This window comes from Hemitrygon akajei, chromosome 7, assembly GCF_048418815.1.
Source record: "Hemitrygon akajei chromosome 7, sHemAka1.3, whole genome shotgun sequence".
NCBI lineage: Eukaryota > Metazoa > Chordata > Chondrichthyes > Myliobatiformes > Dasyatidae > Hemitrygon > Hemitrygon akajei.
Window position 1 is genome coordinate 114,301,851 of NC_133130.1, and position 16,922 is coordinate 114,318,772.

Here is a 16,922-nt window from a genome sequence, read left to right on the forward strand (position 1 = left end):
TGATGTGGCCAAACGTTTCCCCTCCTTTTTCTCCTGATACTCACTCTTCATGAACCAGTGAATTCTTACAGTTTCTGGACTTTGTCAAAAATCTCAATCATGTCTTTCCTTCCAAGTGACACATGCTGAGATGTTTTTGTTTAACTCAACAGTCTCTGCACATGCTGGATTGTATTTTTTTACCTGCATTTTTTTTAAATTCAAACATCTCGCAGCGCTTCAATAACTTGGTAACAGCCTTGGGAACATTTTAAAAATACCTTGTCAACAATGTTATGTTTTGTAACTTTGAAACATTAAACTAATTCAAAGGAAGACATGGGAATCTGACATATGAGTCTAACTTCATGATTACTTTAAGCAATTTTCACAGAGTAGTGTGATGATGTATGCCATTCATGTAGTTTTACATATATGAATTATATAAACAACAAAGCATGCTTAATCAAACAATATTCTTACACTATTACTCAAATATTACTGAAATATTAAATACACAGCATAGGTCTTCCAATATTCAGTAGGCTTCAATGAAGCCCCTCCCTCATTCTTCTAAATTCCAGTGAGTAGAGGCCCAGAGCCATCAGACAGGCCTCATACATTAACCCTTTCATTTCAGGTCTCAGTAGTCCTGTACCCTATCCTTTCCCATACGTCCAACCACTACTCTTGACACTTATCAGGGTGTAACTTACCTTGACTACCAGGGTGTCTTTGGAATGTGGGAGGAATCCCACTAGATTTGTAGACTCAAGTACATTTATCCCCTGTCGTCATACTCTTGAATGGACCTTTTGTACAATTAAGATGATCATTTGTTCTTCCAGTCTACCTCGTTATGGCCTTTGAACATTACTTGTCTGCCAGTACTGCACTTTCTCTGTCATTGTAACTCTGTATTCTCTTTACAAACACGAGAGATTCTGCAGATGCTGGAAATCCAGAGTAACACACACAAAATGGTGGAGGAACTCAGCAGGTCAGGCTGCACCTCGAGAGAGGAAGAAGCAGATGTTCCGAGCCAAGACTGATGAAGGGTCTCTTTTTACTGTCTCAATGTGCTCTTGAACGGAACAATATGCCTGGATGGCACACAAATATTAGCTTTTCACTGCACCTCGGTACATATCATGTTAACAAACTAACTACAAATTACCAATTGTACTTCACCAGTTTCGGTGACATCCAGAAGCTTACTGGCAAAAAGGAGGCAGGGAGCTTCTACCATATACCCATTCTCTTTTTATTCATTTCCCCATTCTAGTTCCCCACTTGTCCCTTCTCTTCCCATCACCTCTCCCTGGTGCCCCTCTTCTTTCCCTTTCTCCAGTCCTATCAGATTCCTCCTTCTTCAACTCTTTACCTCTTCCACCTATCACCTCCCAGCTTCTCACATCATCCCCCCCTCCCATCCACTCACTTTCCCCTCATCTAGTCTCACCTATCTGCCAGTTTGTACTCCTCCCTTCCTTCTTATTCTGGTTTCTTCCCCCTTCCTCTCCAGGCCTGATGAAGGGTTCAAAGCAAATTTATTTTGGAAGTTGATATATGTCTCCATATACAGCTCATAAATACATCTTCTTGTAGGCATTCACAAGAAACACAACAGAATCAAGGAAAGACCACACCCAACAGGGCAGACAAACAACCAATGTGCAAAAAACAGTGTAAATACAAAAAGTAAAGAAGAAAAAAAACAATGATAATAAATAAGTAATAAATGTCAAGAATATGAGATGAAGTGAGTCAAGTGACGTTATCCCCTTTGGTTGAGGGGTAATAACTGTTCCTGAACCTGGAAGTGTGAGTCCTGAGGCTCCTGTATCTCCTTCCATCCTCCTGTGTAATGATCTGATCTGACAGAGATATTTAACATTCTGACTGGTTAGTTGAATTAGAATTGGCTTAGTATTTTCCCATGTAGTGTGAAAAGCTTGCTTGCAAACTGTTCAAAATAAATTCATTATCAAAGTACATATATGTCACCATATACAACCCTGAGATTCATTTTCTTGTGGACATACTCAATAAATCTATAGAATAATAACCATAAGAGAATCAATGAAAGACTGCACCAACTTGGGTATTTAACCAGTGAGCAAAAGACAACAAACTGAGCAAATGCAAAAAGAAAAATAATAATAATAATAAATAAGCAATAAACATCAAGAACATGTGATGAAGAGTCCTTGAAAGTGAGCCAACTGGTTGTAGGAACAATTCAATGATGAAGCAAGTGAAGTTGAGTGAAGTTATCCCATTTGAGCCTGATGGTTGAGGGGTAATAACTGTTCCTGAACCTGGAAGTGTGAGTCCTGAGGCTCCTGTATCTTCTTCCTGGTGGCACAGTGAGAAGAGAGCATGACCTGGATGGTGGGGGTCTCTGATGATGAATGCCACTTCCTCGCGAAAATGCTTTGTTAGATGTACTCAGTAGTGGAGAGAGCTTTTCCTGTGACGGACTCGGCCATATCCATTGTCTTGAAGGCTCTTCAATTTAAAGCAGCGGTGTTTCCATACCAGGCTGTGATGCAATCGGTCATTATACTCTCCATCACGCTATTTGTCAAAGTTTTAGATGTCATGCCGCATCTACGCAGGGATCTAAGAAAGTCGAGGTGCTGTCATGCTTTCTTCATAATGCACTCACGTGCTGGACCCAGCATAGGTCCTCCAAAACGATAACACTGAGGAATTTAAAGTTGCTGACGCTCTCCACCTCTGATCCGCAATGAGGATTGGCTCATGGACCTCTGCTTTCCTCCCCCTGAAGTCAATAATCAGCTCCTTGGTCAAAATGTCTGTTTATTTCTCACCAGGGATGCTGACTGAGTTCCTTCAGCATTCTGTGTGTGTTGCTCTGGATTTCCAGCATCTGCAGAATCTCCTGTGTTTATAAATTACCTGTTGCTAGTTCCACATCGTCACCTCACTGAGGGTGAACAACATTTTGATTTTAACTTTGTGTCTTTATATATAGGGAAGGAGGTTGTGACTTTGATGCAGACTCTAAACAAGATAAGCTCGCCTGAGGAGAGGCAAGAAATTCTGTTACTGAAGTACTCAGAACTGGTCAGTAAAATGAAATTCACCTACTGCATGATTTTTTTCCCCACTCCTTACTGGGAATCACCTCAAGAGGCACAAAACTGCCTGGGAACTATTTCCTCATGTGTCTTAACAAGGGCTCCACTCTGGGCCATGGAGGTTGGTCACCATCAGATTCAAGATCCAAGATTATTTTTCTTTTTTGTCCCATCTAGATCGAAACATATTGTCAAATGCAGCATACAGCAAGCCGGCTTTTTCCACTGACTAGATGTCATGGGTTAAAGGTGAAAGGTGAAAAGTTTAAGGGGAACACGAGGAGAAACTTCTTCACTGAGAATGTGGAATGAGCTGCCAGCTATGTGATGTGTGCAAGTTCGATTTCAATGTTCAAGAAAAGTTTAGATAGGTACATGGATGGTAGGGGTATGGAGGGCTGTGGTCTGGTGCAGGTAGATGGAAGAAGGCAGTTTTAATGGTTCAGCATGGACTAGATGGGCCAAAGGGCCTGTTTCTGTGCTGTACTTTTCTATGATTCTACAACTCTAAATGTGTGGTTTTGCATCAACAACCTACACAGTCAGGGGACTAGACCATAAGACATAGACGGTGCAGGGGGCAGCCAGTAAGTATCACCACGTTTCTGGTGTCAATGTAGCATCACAACATGATATTTCACCAACAAACAAGCAAGCAAGACCAGTCAACTTTGTTCCTCATAAAGTGCCAAAGTGAGTGCCATGGCAAAGGGTAGCGTAACGGTTAGTGTAACACTATTACAGCGCCAGCGACACAGGGTCAATTCCCTCACTGTCCGTAAGGAGTTTGCACATCCTCGCTGTGACTATGCGGATCGGGTTTCCTCCCTCATCCCAAACATGTTAGCGTGTTGTGGGCACGCTACGCTGCCCCCAGCACATTCCCAGGTTGTGTTGGTTGTTGACACGAACATCGGATTTCACTGCGTGTTTCGATGTTTCTATATACACGTAGCAAACAAAGATCATCTGTAATCTTTCTACTCTAAGCCCATAAATTCCTGAATTCAAACGTTTAGATTATTAACAACTTGCTTTATATGACAGTTTCATAACAGCAGTATGTCCCAAATCACTGTATAGCCAGAGGTACTCTGAATTAGTCTGTAAATGTTTCTAAGGATGTGTAAAAAGGAAATCATCAGCTAAGATCAATGTGGCTCCCTTAAAGACTAAGAAAGAAGACAATACAATGGGAGAAAAAGAAAATGACAGATGAATTAAACAAATATTTTGTCCTCATGGAAGAAACCAGAAAAAAATGTCTGAGAAGCAATGAAGGAAAGTGGTTCTGGAAGAATGAAGAAGTGGTAGGAGTAAATATCAGGAAAAAAGTTTCTGATCACAGAGCATTACAACGCAGGACAGGTCCTTCAGCCCACAATATTGTGCCGGCCTTTTAACCCACTCTAAGATCAATCTACCCTTCCCTCCTACATAGCCCTCCATTTTTCTGTCATCCATGTACCCATATAAAAGTTTGTTGAATGTCTCTAATGTATCTGCCTCTACCTCCACCCCAGAAAGGACATTCCATGCACCCACCACTTTCTGTGTAAAACACTTAACTCTGACATCCCCCTGAGCTCTCCTCCAATCACCTTAAAATTATCTGAAGAAACTAAGGGGCAACTAATAGGCAAAAATGATGGAGGAATTCGGCAGATCAGGCAGTATGTCTGGAGGGGAATAAGCAGTCAACGTTTCGGGTTGAGATCCTTCATCGGCATATTAATTGGACTGACTCTCGATAAAAATCCGGGACCTGATCTACATCCTAGGGATTTGAAGGAGATAGTGGATACAATGACTGTTATCTTCCAAAATTCCAAAGGTTTGAGAGTGGTTCCCACAGCCCGGAAGAAAGGAATAAGAGAAAATTAACAGGAAGCATGACCAGTTAGCCTGGCACAAGTAATAGGGAAAATCTTAGAAACAATCTTTATAAAGTTGCAACATGGACCAGAGAAAATAATGCCAAGATCCCAACTTTTGCAATTGAGTTCCCAGCAAAACTATGGAGCCTCGCGCTCTGAGTTTATTCAAGACAACGTTCCATAGAGTTTTCAATATTAATGGATATTAATGCAGGACAGTGGTGCAGAGCGAAAAGATTAGTCAAACCTTATTGAATGGTGCAACAGAAACAAGGGCTTAAATGGCCTGTGTGTCTTGCATACATTATGTTCTAATGTGCTTTTGGAGAATAATCCTATTCCTAATATTACCCTCCCCCTTTGCACAAACAGTAACTAATCATTCAATCATGTGATGTACTTCCCTTGGGTCCTAGTGCCTGCAGTGTGATGTTGTCTAACTTTTAGAAGAGAGTGAATTGCATTCCCGGGGTCGTGGGGCAGGTGGGGTCTGGACAGTTTGGAGAGTTTGCATCTTAACAGTCCTGGGATCAATAATGAGAGGGATAATAAATCAGCTGTGAATTGCTCTGGAAAATACTGATCACTCCCAGTTAAAACCAGGCAACTGGAGAAAACCCATTTTCAACAGGGACAGTTCTGACTTGGGTGAATGGGAATATAAAATTAGCAATTCAAACAGTAACTGAGGCTTTCAGTACAGAGACTTTTTATTACCAGATTATGCATGTTCCCAAACCAGAGAAGGGAGAGAAAATATATAGAAAACTTCATGGATTGTCCAACGGAACAAAAATGAACAGGTGAAGGAGCATAAGACAGGTATTAGAGTCACAGGGTCATAATGCACTTCAGCACAGGTTTCTTTTAAATCTCTCCCTTCTCAGCTTAGACCTGTCCCCTCTAATTTACCCACCTTCATGATTTTGTACATCTCCCCCAGTCTCCTATGATCCAGCCTATCAAGCCCTCCAGATACGGCAACACCACTGCCCAGTTTTCCTGCACCCTCTCCAGCATAATGATATAGCTGGGTGACCAGAGCGGCTCACAGTACTCCCAGTGTGTCTCATTAGTGACTTGTACAGTTTTAACACAAGGTTCCAGTTCCTACATTCAGTGCCCTGACAATGAAGGCAAGCGTGCCAAAAGCCTTTTTCACCGCTCTGTCTACCATGGGATCACTTTCAGGGAACTATGTACCTGCACCCCTGTGACTCTCTATTCTATAACACCATACTATTTACTGTGTATAACTGACCAAAGTGCAGCACCTCACCCTTAGTCGTAGGCTCATGGAGAATGATAACTAAGAAATAGGCCCTTCAACCCATTTAGTCCATGCTGACCCAATCTTCTGCCTAGTCCCATCTACTGCACCTAGACCAAATCTTTCTATACCTCTATCCTCCACATACTTCCCCAAATTTCTCTTAAATGTTAAAATACACCATTACTACTGGCAGCTGATTTCACACTCTCACCATCATTAGATTCAACTTAAATAGTTCACCCTTCACCCTAAACCTATGACCTCTAGTTCCATTCTCACCCAACCTGTGGAGAGGGAAAGCCCAGAAGCTCCATCAGTCATTCTCCCATTTCCGCGCTTGATCTAAGACCATAAGACTGTAAGACCATCAGATATAGGAGCATCAAATCTGCTCCACCAGTTCATCATGGTTGATGCATTTTCCTCTCTGTCCCAGTCTCCTGTCTTCTCCCCATAGCCCTTCATGTCCTGACTAATCAAAAATCTATCAACTTCTGCCTTAAGTATCCAACTTTAATCATCGCAAACTTTCTTCACTGTCCTAGCCACCAATTTTGATGTCATCTGCAAATTTATTAACTATGCCATCTACATTGTCATCCTGATTGTTAATATAAATGAATAAGCAACAGTGGACCCAGCAGTACATTATTTGTCACATGCCTCCAATCTGAAAGACTCTCTTCCTCCTTCCATCAAGATGATTTTGTATCCAAATGGCTAGCTCACCCTGGATCCCATCTATTCTAACCTTCTGGTCCCGCCTGCCACATGGGACCTTGTCAAAAGCCATGGCTAAAGTCCATACAGATAACATCTACCAACCCAACCTTGTCGATCCTTTACTCACCTCTTCAAAAAGCATAATCAAACTAGTGAGATATGATTTTCAAAGCACAAAGCTATCCTAACTGTCCGTAAAAGTCCCTGCCCTTCTAAATGTTGATCCTTGTTGTCTGTCTTCAGCTGGAGGAGTACCGGGCTGAGCAGAAACAGAGGAAGTCACTCCAGAGGAAACAGGTTCAGCTCACCAAGGAGAAGGACCACCTGCAGAGTGAGCACACCAGGGCAATCCTGGCCCGCAGCAAGCTTGAGAGTCTGTGCCGGGAACTTCAAAGACACAACAAGACCCTCAAGGTCAGTGGCAACCCACCTTAGTGGTCCAGCTAAGTTACATGGAAATCATTAAACCCACGATGAGCGTGTAGATCTCCCTGACAGATATTACTGACCCAGCTGTCTGCTGAGGGGTGGGGCGGAATGGGGAGGTAAAGGTGGAATCACACAGGTGGGGTGACCCAGGTGAGAGGGAATCGCACAGGTGGGGTGACCCAGGTGAGGGGGAATCGCACAGGTGGGGTAACCCAGTTGTGTGTGAATCACACAGGTGGGGTGACCCAGGTAAGGGTGGAATCACTCAGGTGGGGTGATCCAGATGAATGTGAATCACACAGGTGGGGTGACCCAGGTGAGCGGGAATCACACAGGTGGGGTGACCCAGGTGAGAGGGAATCGCACAGGTGGGGTGACCCAGGTGAGGGGGAATCGCACAGGTGGGGTGACCCAGGTGAGAGGGAATCGCACAGGTGGGGTGACCCAGGTGAGTGTGAATCACACAGGTGGGGTGACCCAAGTGAGGGGGAATCGCACAGGTGGGGTGACCCAGGTGAGGGGGAATCGCACAGGTGGGGTGACCCAGGTGAGCGAGAATCACACAGGTGGGGTGACCCAGGTGAGCGGGAATCACACAGGTGGGGTGACCCAGGTGAGAGGGAATCACACAGGTGGGGTGACCCAGGTGAGGGGGAATCGCACAGGTGGGACCCAGTTGAGTGTGAATCACACAGGTGGGGTGATCCAGATGAATGTGAATCACACAGGTGGGGTGACCCAGGTGAGGGGGAATCGCACAGGTGGGGTGACCCAGTTGTGTGTGAATCACACAGGTGGGGTGACCCAGGTAAGGATGGAATCACACAGGTGGGGTGATCCAGATGAATGTGAATCACACAGGTGGGGTGACCCAGGTGAGAGGGAATCGCACAGGTGGGGTGACCCAGGTGAGGGGGAATCGCACAGGTGGGGTGACCCAGGTGAGAGGGAATCACACAGGTGGGTTGATCCAGATGAATGTGAATCACACAGGTGGGGTGACCCAGGTGAGCGGGAATCACACAGGTGGGGTGACCCAGGTGAGAGGGAATCACACAGGTGGGGTGATCCAGATGAATGTGAATCACACAGGTGGGGTGACCCAGGTGAGGGGGATTCGCACAGGTGGGGTGACCCAGGTGAGCGGGAATCGCACAGGTGGGGTGACCCAGGTGAGGGGGAATCGCACAGGTGGAGTGGCCCAGGTGAGGGGGAAATCGCACAGGTCGGGTGACCCAGTTGAGGGGTTTGGTCACACTGATGAGATGGTGGATCACAGAGTTAGGGTGTGGATCACACAGATAGCCAGAACCATGTATGAGATCACGGTCATGAGGGGGGATCATATGAGGTATCGCATACATAAAAGGGTGGATCACAATGGGTGGGATCACAAGTAAGGGAAACAGGATTAGAAGCCCACAATATAATAATAGCCCATCGATCCATCGCCACCCCCTCTCACCAGCTATATCTTTGCTGAAGTCACTCTTTACTGAAGCAGGACCCAAAAGAAAGAACCCACACAGCCAGGTGCTTTGAGAGAGGGTTAACTCTTGCCTCCAGGCTGAATCAGCCATCAATGCTGTCAAAGAATTTGGCTATTTTTTTAATTCAAAAACCATAAGACAAAAGAGCAGAAATGATGTATAACCGCCCCCCCCCCCCACCCCCAACATTCTCCTGCCTTATCCATTTAACTTTTGATAAGCAAGGGCCGGCCAGCCCATGCTTTAAATATACTCAATGACTTAATCTCAACAGCCGCCTGTCAATGAACTTCATGATCTTCTGGCTAAACTCATCTTTATCTCTGTACTAAATCTATGCCCCTCTATTCTGAGGCTATGCCCCCTGGTCCTAGACTCCCCCATTGTCGGAAATATCCTCTCCGCATCCACTCTATCTAGGCTTTTCAATATTCAGTAGCGTTTCAATGAGATACCCCCTCATTCTTCTAAATCGCAGCAAGTACAGGCCCAGAGCCATCAAACTGTTCCTTATAGAGTAACTGAGACCCTTTCATTCCCGAGTTCATTCTCAAGCACCTCCTCTGAGCCTTCTCCAAAGCCAACACATCTCTCCCTGGATAATGGGCCCAACACTGCTCACAATACTCCAAACGCTATCTGACCAATGACTTCTAAGGCCTCAGCTATTTGAATAAATATTCAAATAACTATTTGAAAGAAATGAAAATATTAATAAATTTAAATAACAAAACTGAAACTGACAAATATTGGAAAATTCTCAGAAGCAGTAAAATGCATTAAAATTAATTAAATTAATATATATATATTTAAGTTAATGACATATTTACCATCCATTTAAGCAGATAGCTCTCTGGACCTGTGTAATGGTTGTGTTCATGACATAAAAAGGTTGGGAACCCCTGGTCTGCAGGAACACCAGCAGAATCTGCAGAGGAAGCTCTGTGAAGGCAGTCAGGGGCTTTCCATGAGCACGATAAGCTCACCATGATGTAAGATATCATGAAGACCATAAGGCATAAGAGCAGAATTAGAACATTTGGCCCATCGAGTCTGCTCTACCATTTCATCATGGCTGATCCATTTCACTCTCAGCCTCAATCTCCAGCCTTCCCCCTGTATCCCTTCATGCCCTGACTAATCAATTAACCGCTGCCTTAAATATACCCAATGACTGTCCTTGGCAAGTTTTCTTACAGAAGTGGTTTGCCATTGCCTTCTTCTGGGCAGTGTCTTCACAATTCAGGTGACCTCAGCCATTATCAATACTCTTCAGAGATTGTCTGCCTGGCATCAGTGGTTGCATGACCAGGATTTGTGATGTGCACCAGCTGCTCATCTGACCATCCACCGCCTGCTCCTATGGCTTCAAGTTTGGGGTTGGGGGCGGGCAGCCACTTACCAGGTGCTATGCCTTCCCAAGCGTGACCTGCAGGCTAGTGGAGGGAAGAAGTGCAGGTCGGGCAGCACCTATGGAGAGAAATCAACAGACTCTTCTTTCAGGATGCCACTGAACCTGCTGAGTTCCTCCAGCATTTTGTGCGTGGCATTCTCTAAGCACATTTCCCAGCTAGTAAACTGGCCACCTTAAATTGCCCCCAGTGTATAGGTGAGTGGTAGAACCTTGGAGGAGTTGATGTCAATATGGGGAGAATAAATGGGATTAGTGTTAATTGGGTCTGGATGGCTGGCACAGATGTGATGCACTGAAGGGCATTCTTCCACATTGTAGAACTGACTGTCCTAACGTTAACCTTCCTCCCTTCTCCCTTGCCTCTCTTTCACTCTTTATATCTTCTCTATCTCCTTCTTTCTCATCAACATGGAGTCATACAGCATGGAAAGGCCCTTCAGCCCATCTGTTCCATGCCAACCAAGATGCCCGTCTCAGCTAATTCCATTTGACTGTATTTGTCCCATTTCCCTCTCAACCTTCCCTATGCATACTGTCCGGCTGTATTTTAACTGTTGTTATTGAGGGAAGTTGGGACTGAGTTTGCCTGCTGTGCAGAAGTTCATGACCTGCTTTCTCCATAATGCAGTTATCCATTATATTGTCGCTTCTTTCCACCTCCCATCCTCCCCTCCCCCTGCTGTTTCTTGCTCTCATTCTCTCTCTCTTTATCACTCACTCCCTCAAATTCTTGCCATCGGCCCTGCTGCCTCTTGTTGCTTCTCCCTGAGCAGGAGGAGAGTTTGCAGCGGGCGAGGGAAGAGGAGGAAAAACGCAAAGAGGTGACCAAACATTTCCAGGACACCCTGGCCGATATCCAGTCCCAGATAGACCAGCAAACCCAGCGGAACGTCAAACTGTACGAGGAAAACACCGAGCTCTCCAGCAAGCTGAAAGACATCATTGAACAATACGACTTGCGAGAGGAGGTAAGGAACAGGGGCAGGAGTCCGGTCAGCACATACAGGGACTGCCCGAATCCCGGCCATACCACTGAGGCTTTATAAGGCATCAGTCAGACTGCATCAGGAATATTTCAGGTCCTGTCTATAAGGAAGGGGAGGGCCCAGAGAAGGTTCACAGGAGTAATGAAAGGGTTAACATTTGCAGAGTATTCGATGTCTCTGGACATGTACTGACTGGAATTCAGAAGGATGGCAATGAACTGTACCAAATACTGAAAGGTCTGGATAGAACTGATGTGGAGAGGATGCAGGAGAACCTAGTATACAAGGGCATAGCCTTAGATAGAAGTATGTCCCTTTACGTCAGAGATTAGGAGGAATTTCTTTAGCTAGAGGGTGGTAAATTCATTGTCCCAGGCGACTGTGGAGACCAAGTCACTGGGTGTATTTAAGGCAGAGATTAATGGGTTTTTGATTGGTAAAGGGTTCAGAATTAGAGTGGGATGGCTGGGAGAATGGGGTTGAAAAAATCAGCCATGAACGAATAGTGGAGCAGATTCAGTCGGCCGAATGGTCTAATGCTTCTCCAAGGTCCATGTCTGATGGTCCAATGGGCTTTATTCCAGGCATATAAAGAACATTTAAATAGGTGGAGTCACTATTACAGAGAGACAAGATGAATAGAATCTGAGCATTCTTGTGACTACTTTTATAAACCATTAGGTGGGGACAAGAGAATAAGAGGAAGAGCGGGATTGACAAGGAGCTAACAATTACCAACATAACCTCCTGATGGGACTCAGTGGGCTGGAGAGCCTAATTCTGCTCCTATATCTTATGCTCCAATGATGTTTCCAATATCTAGAGACCTCACCCAGTCTTGGACAGCCTTTCTAACATTTCGTGTTTTCAAAGCCAATAATAGGAAGAGGTTGGATGGGCAAGTGTGCCACAGAATCACATTAACCTTAAAATGGTGGAATGAGAAGGAAACTGTTGAAAGGGTTAACCTGTGAAGAGCACCTGATGGCCAGATCAGAGGATTCGAAGTGCTTATATTATCAAAGTACGTATGCAGTACACAACTCTGGGATTCGTCTTCCTCACAGACAGCCACAAAACAGAGAAGACCCATGGAACCCATTCAAAGAAACAACATCATCAACCACCCCCCCATGAGCAAAAACAGTCAGATTGCACAAGCAGCAACGAAAAACAGAATATAAAACATATTCAAAAGGCATATTGCAGTTCAGCTCAGTGTTCAGTATCTGCAGGTCATCCCAAAGCAAAATCGCCCAAGCTAGCATCAAAAGAAGGTGCAACCAGAAACTAGAAACACATCATTAAGGTGTATTAGAGACCACAATCCACAAACGGCTTCGATTAAACCTCGCTCTGGCACCATCCTCCGACAGCAACGGGGGAGAGAGAGATCGTTTGAACATGATTGACCTTCCCTTGGGAGCAGAGAGCGAGAAGGAGAGAGAGACAGTCACATGCAGACACCTTCCTTCAGCAGCAACGAGCGAGAAACAGGTAGATGGCACTGAACAGTCGCTTTGCCTCCGCACCCGCCTCGATGATTTCAGTCTTCCTCAGCGCTTTGATCGGCAAGAGATAGAGTTGATTATGGGCACACACCCTGTCTCCAGGCCTCCTAGCCTCCATCCCTCACACCTTGCTCGCAGCCCCATGGTACCCTTCAGAGACCGCAAAGGTCCAGGTTGCCCGATCTGCCTGAAAGCACCCACCAGAATGTAGATAACGGGCTCCAACAGACAGACAGACATACTATATTGATCCTGAGGGAAATTGGGTTTCAACGGTAGCAGAACCACATCTGAAATAAAAAGAAGACGTAAAAGAAATGAAAGAAGTTGCTCTGTGAACCATCTTGCAATGTTCGTGGGTGTAGATCAGGTCCTGATAATCATCTCCAACGAGAATGTGAATTTTCCCACCTTGCAATGTTCGCTGGTGTAGATCAGGTCCTGATAATCATCTCCATGAGGATGTGAATTTTCCCACCTTGCGCTGTTGAATGATGACAGTGACAGTTACACTTGAGCAGTGTTTCTTTAGACGATGAAACATGTGTGAGAGAGTTCTTAACGTGGAAAATCCATTTCACGGGCAGTTCCACTCTCCTGACGTTAGGAGGCGGGGTCCAGCGGTATGAATAATTGTCACAACCCGGAGTGATCCTTGGTTGCAGTGGGTGACCATTAGTGCCCTGTGATGCCCTTCACTCTCCACGAAGAGCTGCAGAACTGCCTTCTTGGCCATTGGATCTCACTGTTGATCTCATCCACCCGGTCCCATGCTAGGGCACAGCAGACTGTAGCCCGCCTGTCAAAGCGCTGTACCGGCGTGTGGCCGCAGTCGCACACAAACAGCTACTCGGACCCACAGGTGAGAGCTGAGTGTCCATTGGAGACCAAAGGTGAGCTGTCTCACAATGGACAGGACCAGCCCCTTCACCAGAGGTGCAACCCCTCCCTGGATACCCCATACACCGAGTGCACTGTACTGGTGTCACTCTCCTACTGTGTGTTCATCTGTCCTGCTACTACCTGGAAGAGCTGCTCTTGCCAGGAGTTGCTTATTACTTTATCATTTCCTGTCAGTCTCCCTGTGTACGGATACTCCTGCTCCTAACATCACTTTATGTACACACACACACAATCAATCGATGAATATAAGCTAATCTTCACCCTCTGCAGTTGTTGTGTTTCATAGGACTGCTTTCATATTTACCTTTATTGTGTTTTTACACTGCTGGGACAGCAACCTTCTTTATACACATGTACTGAAGAGCTGACAACAAACTTTGAGTCCTGAATCTTGAATTTTGAAATTTCACAGCATTCGGCAACGACAGTAAAGCGGATTCCGATTCTGACTCTGAATTCCCGAATGACCAGCTCCTGAATGGGATGCTACCAAGGCATACAGAGGTTCTGTGAACTGCAGGCCACTGACAGCCACATGAGGAAGGCGTACGGTGTTATTTTAGGCTTCATGACATAGCACTCCCGGTGATCACCACCCACTCAGCCGTCAATGGAATCACACTGACACACAGCTCCGAAATAGAAAGCAAATCAACCTCCAGTTTGAGACAGCGGAGAAAACTGTTCAGCAAGGTATTATTCTGTGTCGCTGAGTGAGACAGAAACTGCATTGTGGTGGACTGGAAGGCTCTATAATGGGTAGTTAAACTGCCCAAAGCATCACCTTTACCAGCCTATCCACTATAAAGGACATATATGCAGAAAGCTGCCAGAAGAAAGCCAGTAACATCATCAAAGATCCCACCCACCCTGTTCACGGACTGTTTGTCCCACTCCCATCAGGGAGGAGGCTGTGTAGCATCCACGCCAGGACCACCAGACTCAAAAACAGTTACTTTCCCCAAGCAGTCAGGCTGAGCAAAATCTCCACCCACTAACCAACCCCTCCACGGCCCTGACCACCACTACATACACACCCCCTAGTGTCACTTTATGTACGCACATACAACCAGTCCTCCTTGTACATTGTGATTTGTAGGAAACCGTTCAAAGAAAAACATCAGCATCCCCGCCCCCCCCCCCCCACTCCCACAAGTAAAAGCACAAACAGCAACAAGAAAGAAGCAAAAACACAAAAAATGAAAAACGTAAAATCAGAAGAGTCCGATTGAACTATAGACCAATCCATAAGCCGCAGACCCAGAACGTCAGTACCATCCTCTGACACATTGAAGAAGAGGGAAACCATTCGAACACAGGGACCTTCCTCTGGGGGAGAGAGACTGTCTCACGCAGGCACCTCCCTCCAGCAGCAGCGAGTGAGAGGCTGGTAGGCAGCACTGAACACTCGCACACCTCAATCTTCCCCGGTGCTTTAATCAGCGAGGTTGGAGAGAAATGGAGTTAATTATGGGCTTGTCTTTAAGGTTCTTGGACCCGATGCTGCTCACCTCCTTGAACGTTCTCAGAGACAGCAAAGATCCAGGTCGCTCAATCGGCTCAAAAACACATGCTTCAGACTGTAGATCACAGACTCCAACAGCACCAAAAACACATTTAAAAGAAAAAGAAGATGTACCAGTGAAAGCAAATGTTTTGTGGACTATCTGGATTACGTGATTAGTAAGGGTGTCAAAGGTTACAGGGAGAATGGGGTTAAGAGTGATAATAAATCAGCCATAATGGAATGGTGTAGCAGTTTTAAAGGGCCGAATGGCCTAATCCAGCTCCTACATACAGTGGCCACTAATTAGATGAACCTGTACACCTGCTGGTTAATGCAAATATCTAATCAGCCAATCATGTGGCATCAACTCAGTGCATAAAAGCATGCAGACATGGTCAAGAGGTTCAGTTGTTTAGATCAAACATTAGCATGGGGAAGAAATTTGATCCAAGTGACTTTGTGGAACGATTTTTGGTACCAGATGGGCTATCTCAGAAACTGCTGTCCTCCTGGGGTTTCAACAAAGTCTCTAGAGTTTACAGAGAATGGCGTGAAAAGCAAAAGATACCCAGTGAGCGGCAGTTCTTTGGATGAAATGCTTTGTTAATGAGAGAGGTCAGAGTAGAGTGGCCAGACTGGTTCAAGCCAGTAGGAAGGTGACTTTTACTCACGCCACAACAGTGGTGTGCCGAAGCATATCTCTGAATACACATGTTGAACGTTGAAGTGGATGGTCTACGGCAGCAGAAGACCGGGAACATACACCCAGTGGCCACTTTATTAGGTACAGGATGTGCCCAATTTATTAGGTACCTAATAAAGTGATCGCTGAGTCTATGTCCTATAGTCTTATGGAAAAGTCAGCGATAACCCCTTAACATTCAATATCACTCCCGTCACTGAATTTTCCCACTACCAATGTCCTGGGATTAACCACCAACTCATTTTCATTCCGATTCTGCAAACGTACTAAGCACACCTTGTACATTCTCAATGCAGCACTTCGAGAAGGTCTTCAAGCACAGGGAGCTACAGCAACAACTGGCAGATGCAAAACTCCAACAGGCACAAGAATTGCTGAAGGACGCCGAGGAGCGACATAGCCAAGAACGGGAATATGCAAGTATTGGCCATGCGTGCGTCCCACGGGCGGACATGTCCATCTCATTCCTTGTATCTCTTCGCTTGCCATTTACCTCACCTTTGTAGGTGTTGGTCCATGATTAGACCATCCAATATTCCACAAAATTTAAAGGGGAAAGTTTTTTACCTAGAGGGTGGTGGGCATGTGGAATGAGCTGCCGGATGAAGTGATAGAGATGGGAACCTTTGTAAGGTTTAAAACACAAGGGATTCTTCAGATGCTGGAAAATGTTCAGAGTCAGAATCAAGTCTATTATCACTGACGCCTGCCCTGAAATGTGACCCTATCTACCTGTGATGCCACTTTCAGTGAATTACGAACCTGTATTCACAGATCCCTTTGTTCTACCACGCTCCTCAGCGCCCTACCGCTCACTGTGTGAGACCTACACCCTTACATATGTTAAAATGCAGTGCAAAAAGTGAGCAAAATTGTGAGTTAGTGATCACTAGTGCAGGATTGTGTTGTTGACTGTGCCGGTGTGGCATCATGTTACTAAAATGCAATGTTAGTACTGTGTTCATTCTGAGAGGGCTAGAATATAAAAGCAGGGAAGTGAGGCTGAGGCTTTATGAGGAA

General features: G+C 45.4%; 1 protein-coding gene across 3 annotated transcripts in view; it reads left to right on the forward strand.

Moving 5' to 3' along the window:
• The window catches only part of LOC140730841 (uncharacterized), a 68,636-nt gene that overhangs the window by 23,666 nt on the left and 28,048 nt on the right, over positions 1–16,922 (forward strand). For 2 of the 3 annotated variants that reach the window (XM_073051781.1, XM_073051782.1), the window contains exons 3-6: positions 2,981–3,072; positions 7,203–7,373; positions 11,066–11,260; positions 16,199–16,318. In XM_073051781.1, the coding sequence (XP_072907882.1) occupies positions 2,981–3,072; positions 7,203–7,373; positions 11,066–11,260; positions 16,199–16,318 (578 nt within the window). The remainder of the gene's footprint in view (positions 1–2,980; positions 3,073–7,202; positions 7,374–11,065; positions 11,261–16,198; positions 16,319–16,922) is intronic. The other variant, XM_073051783.1, reaches the window with a different exon arrangement.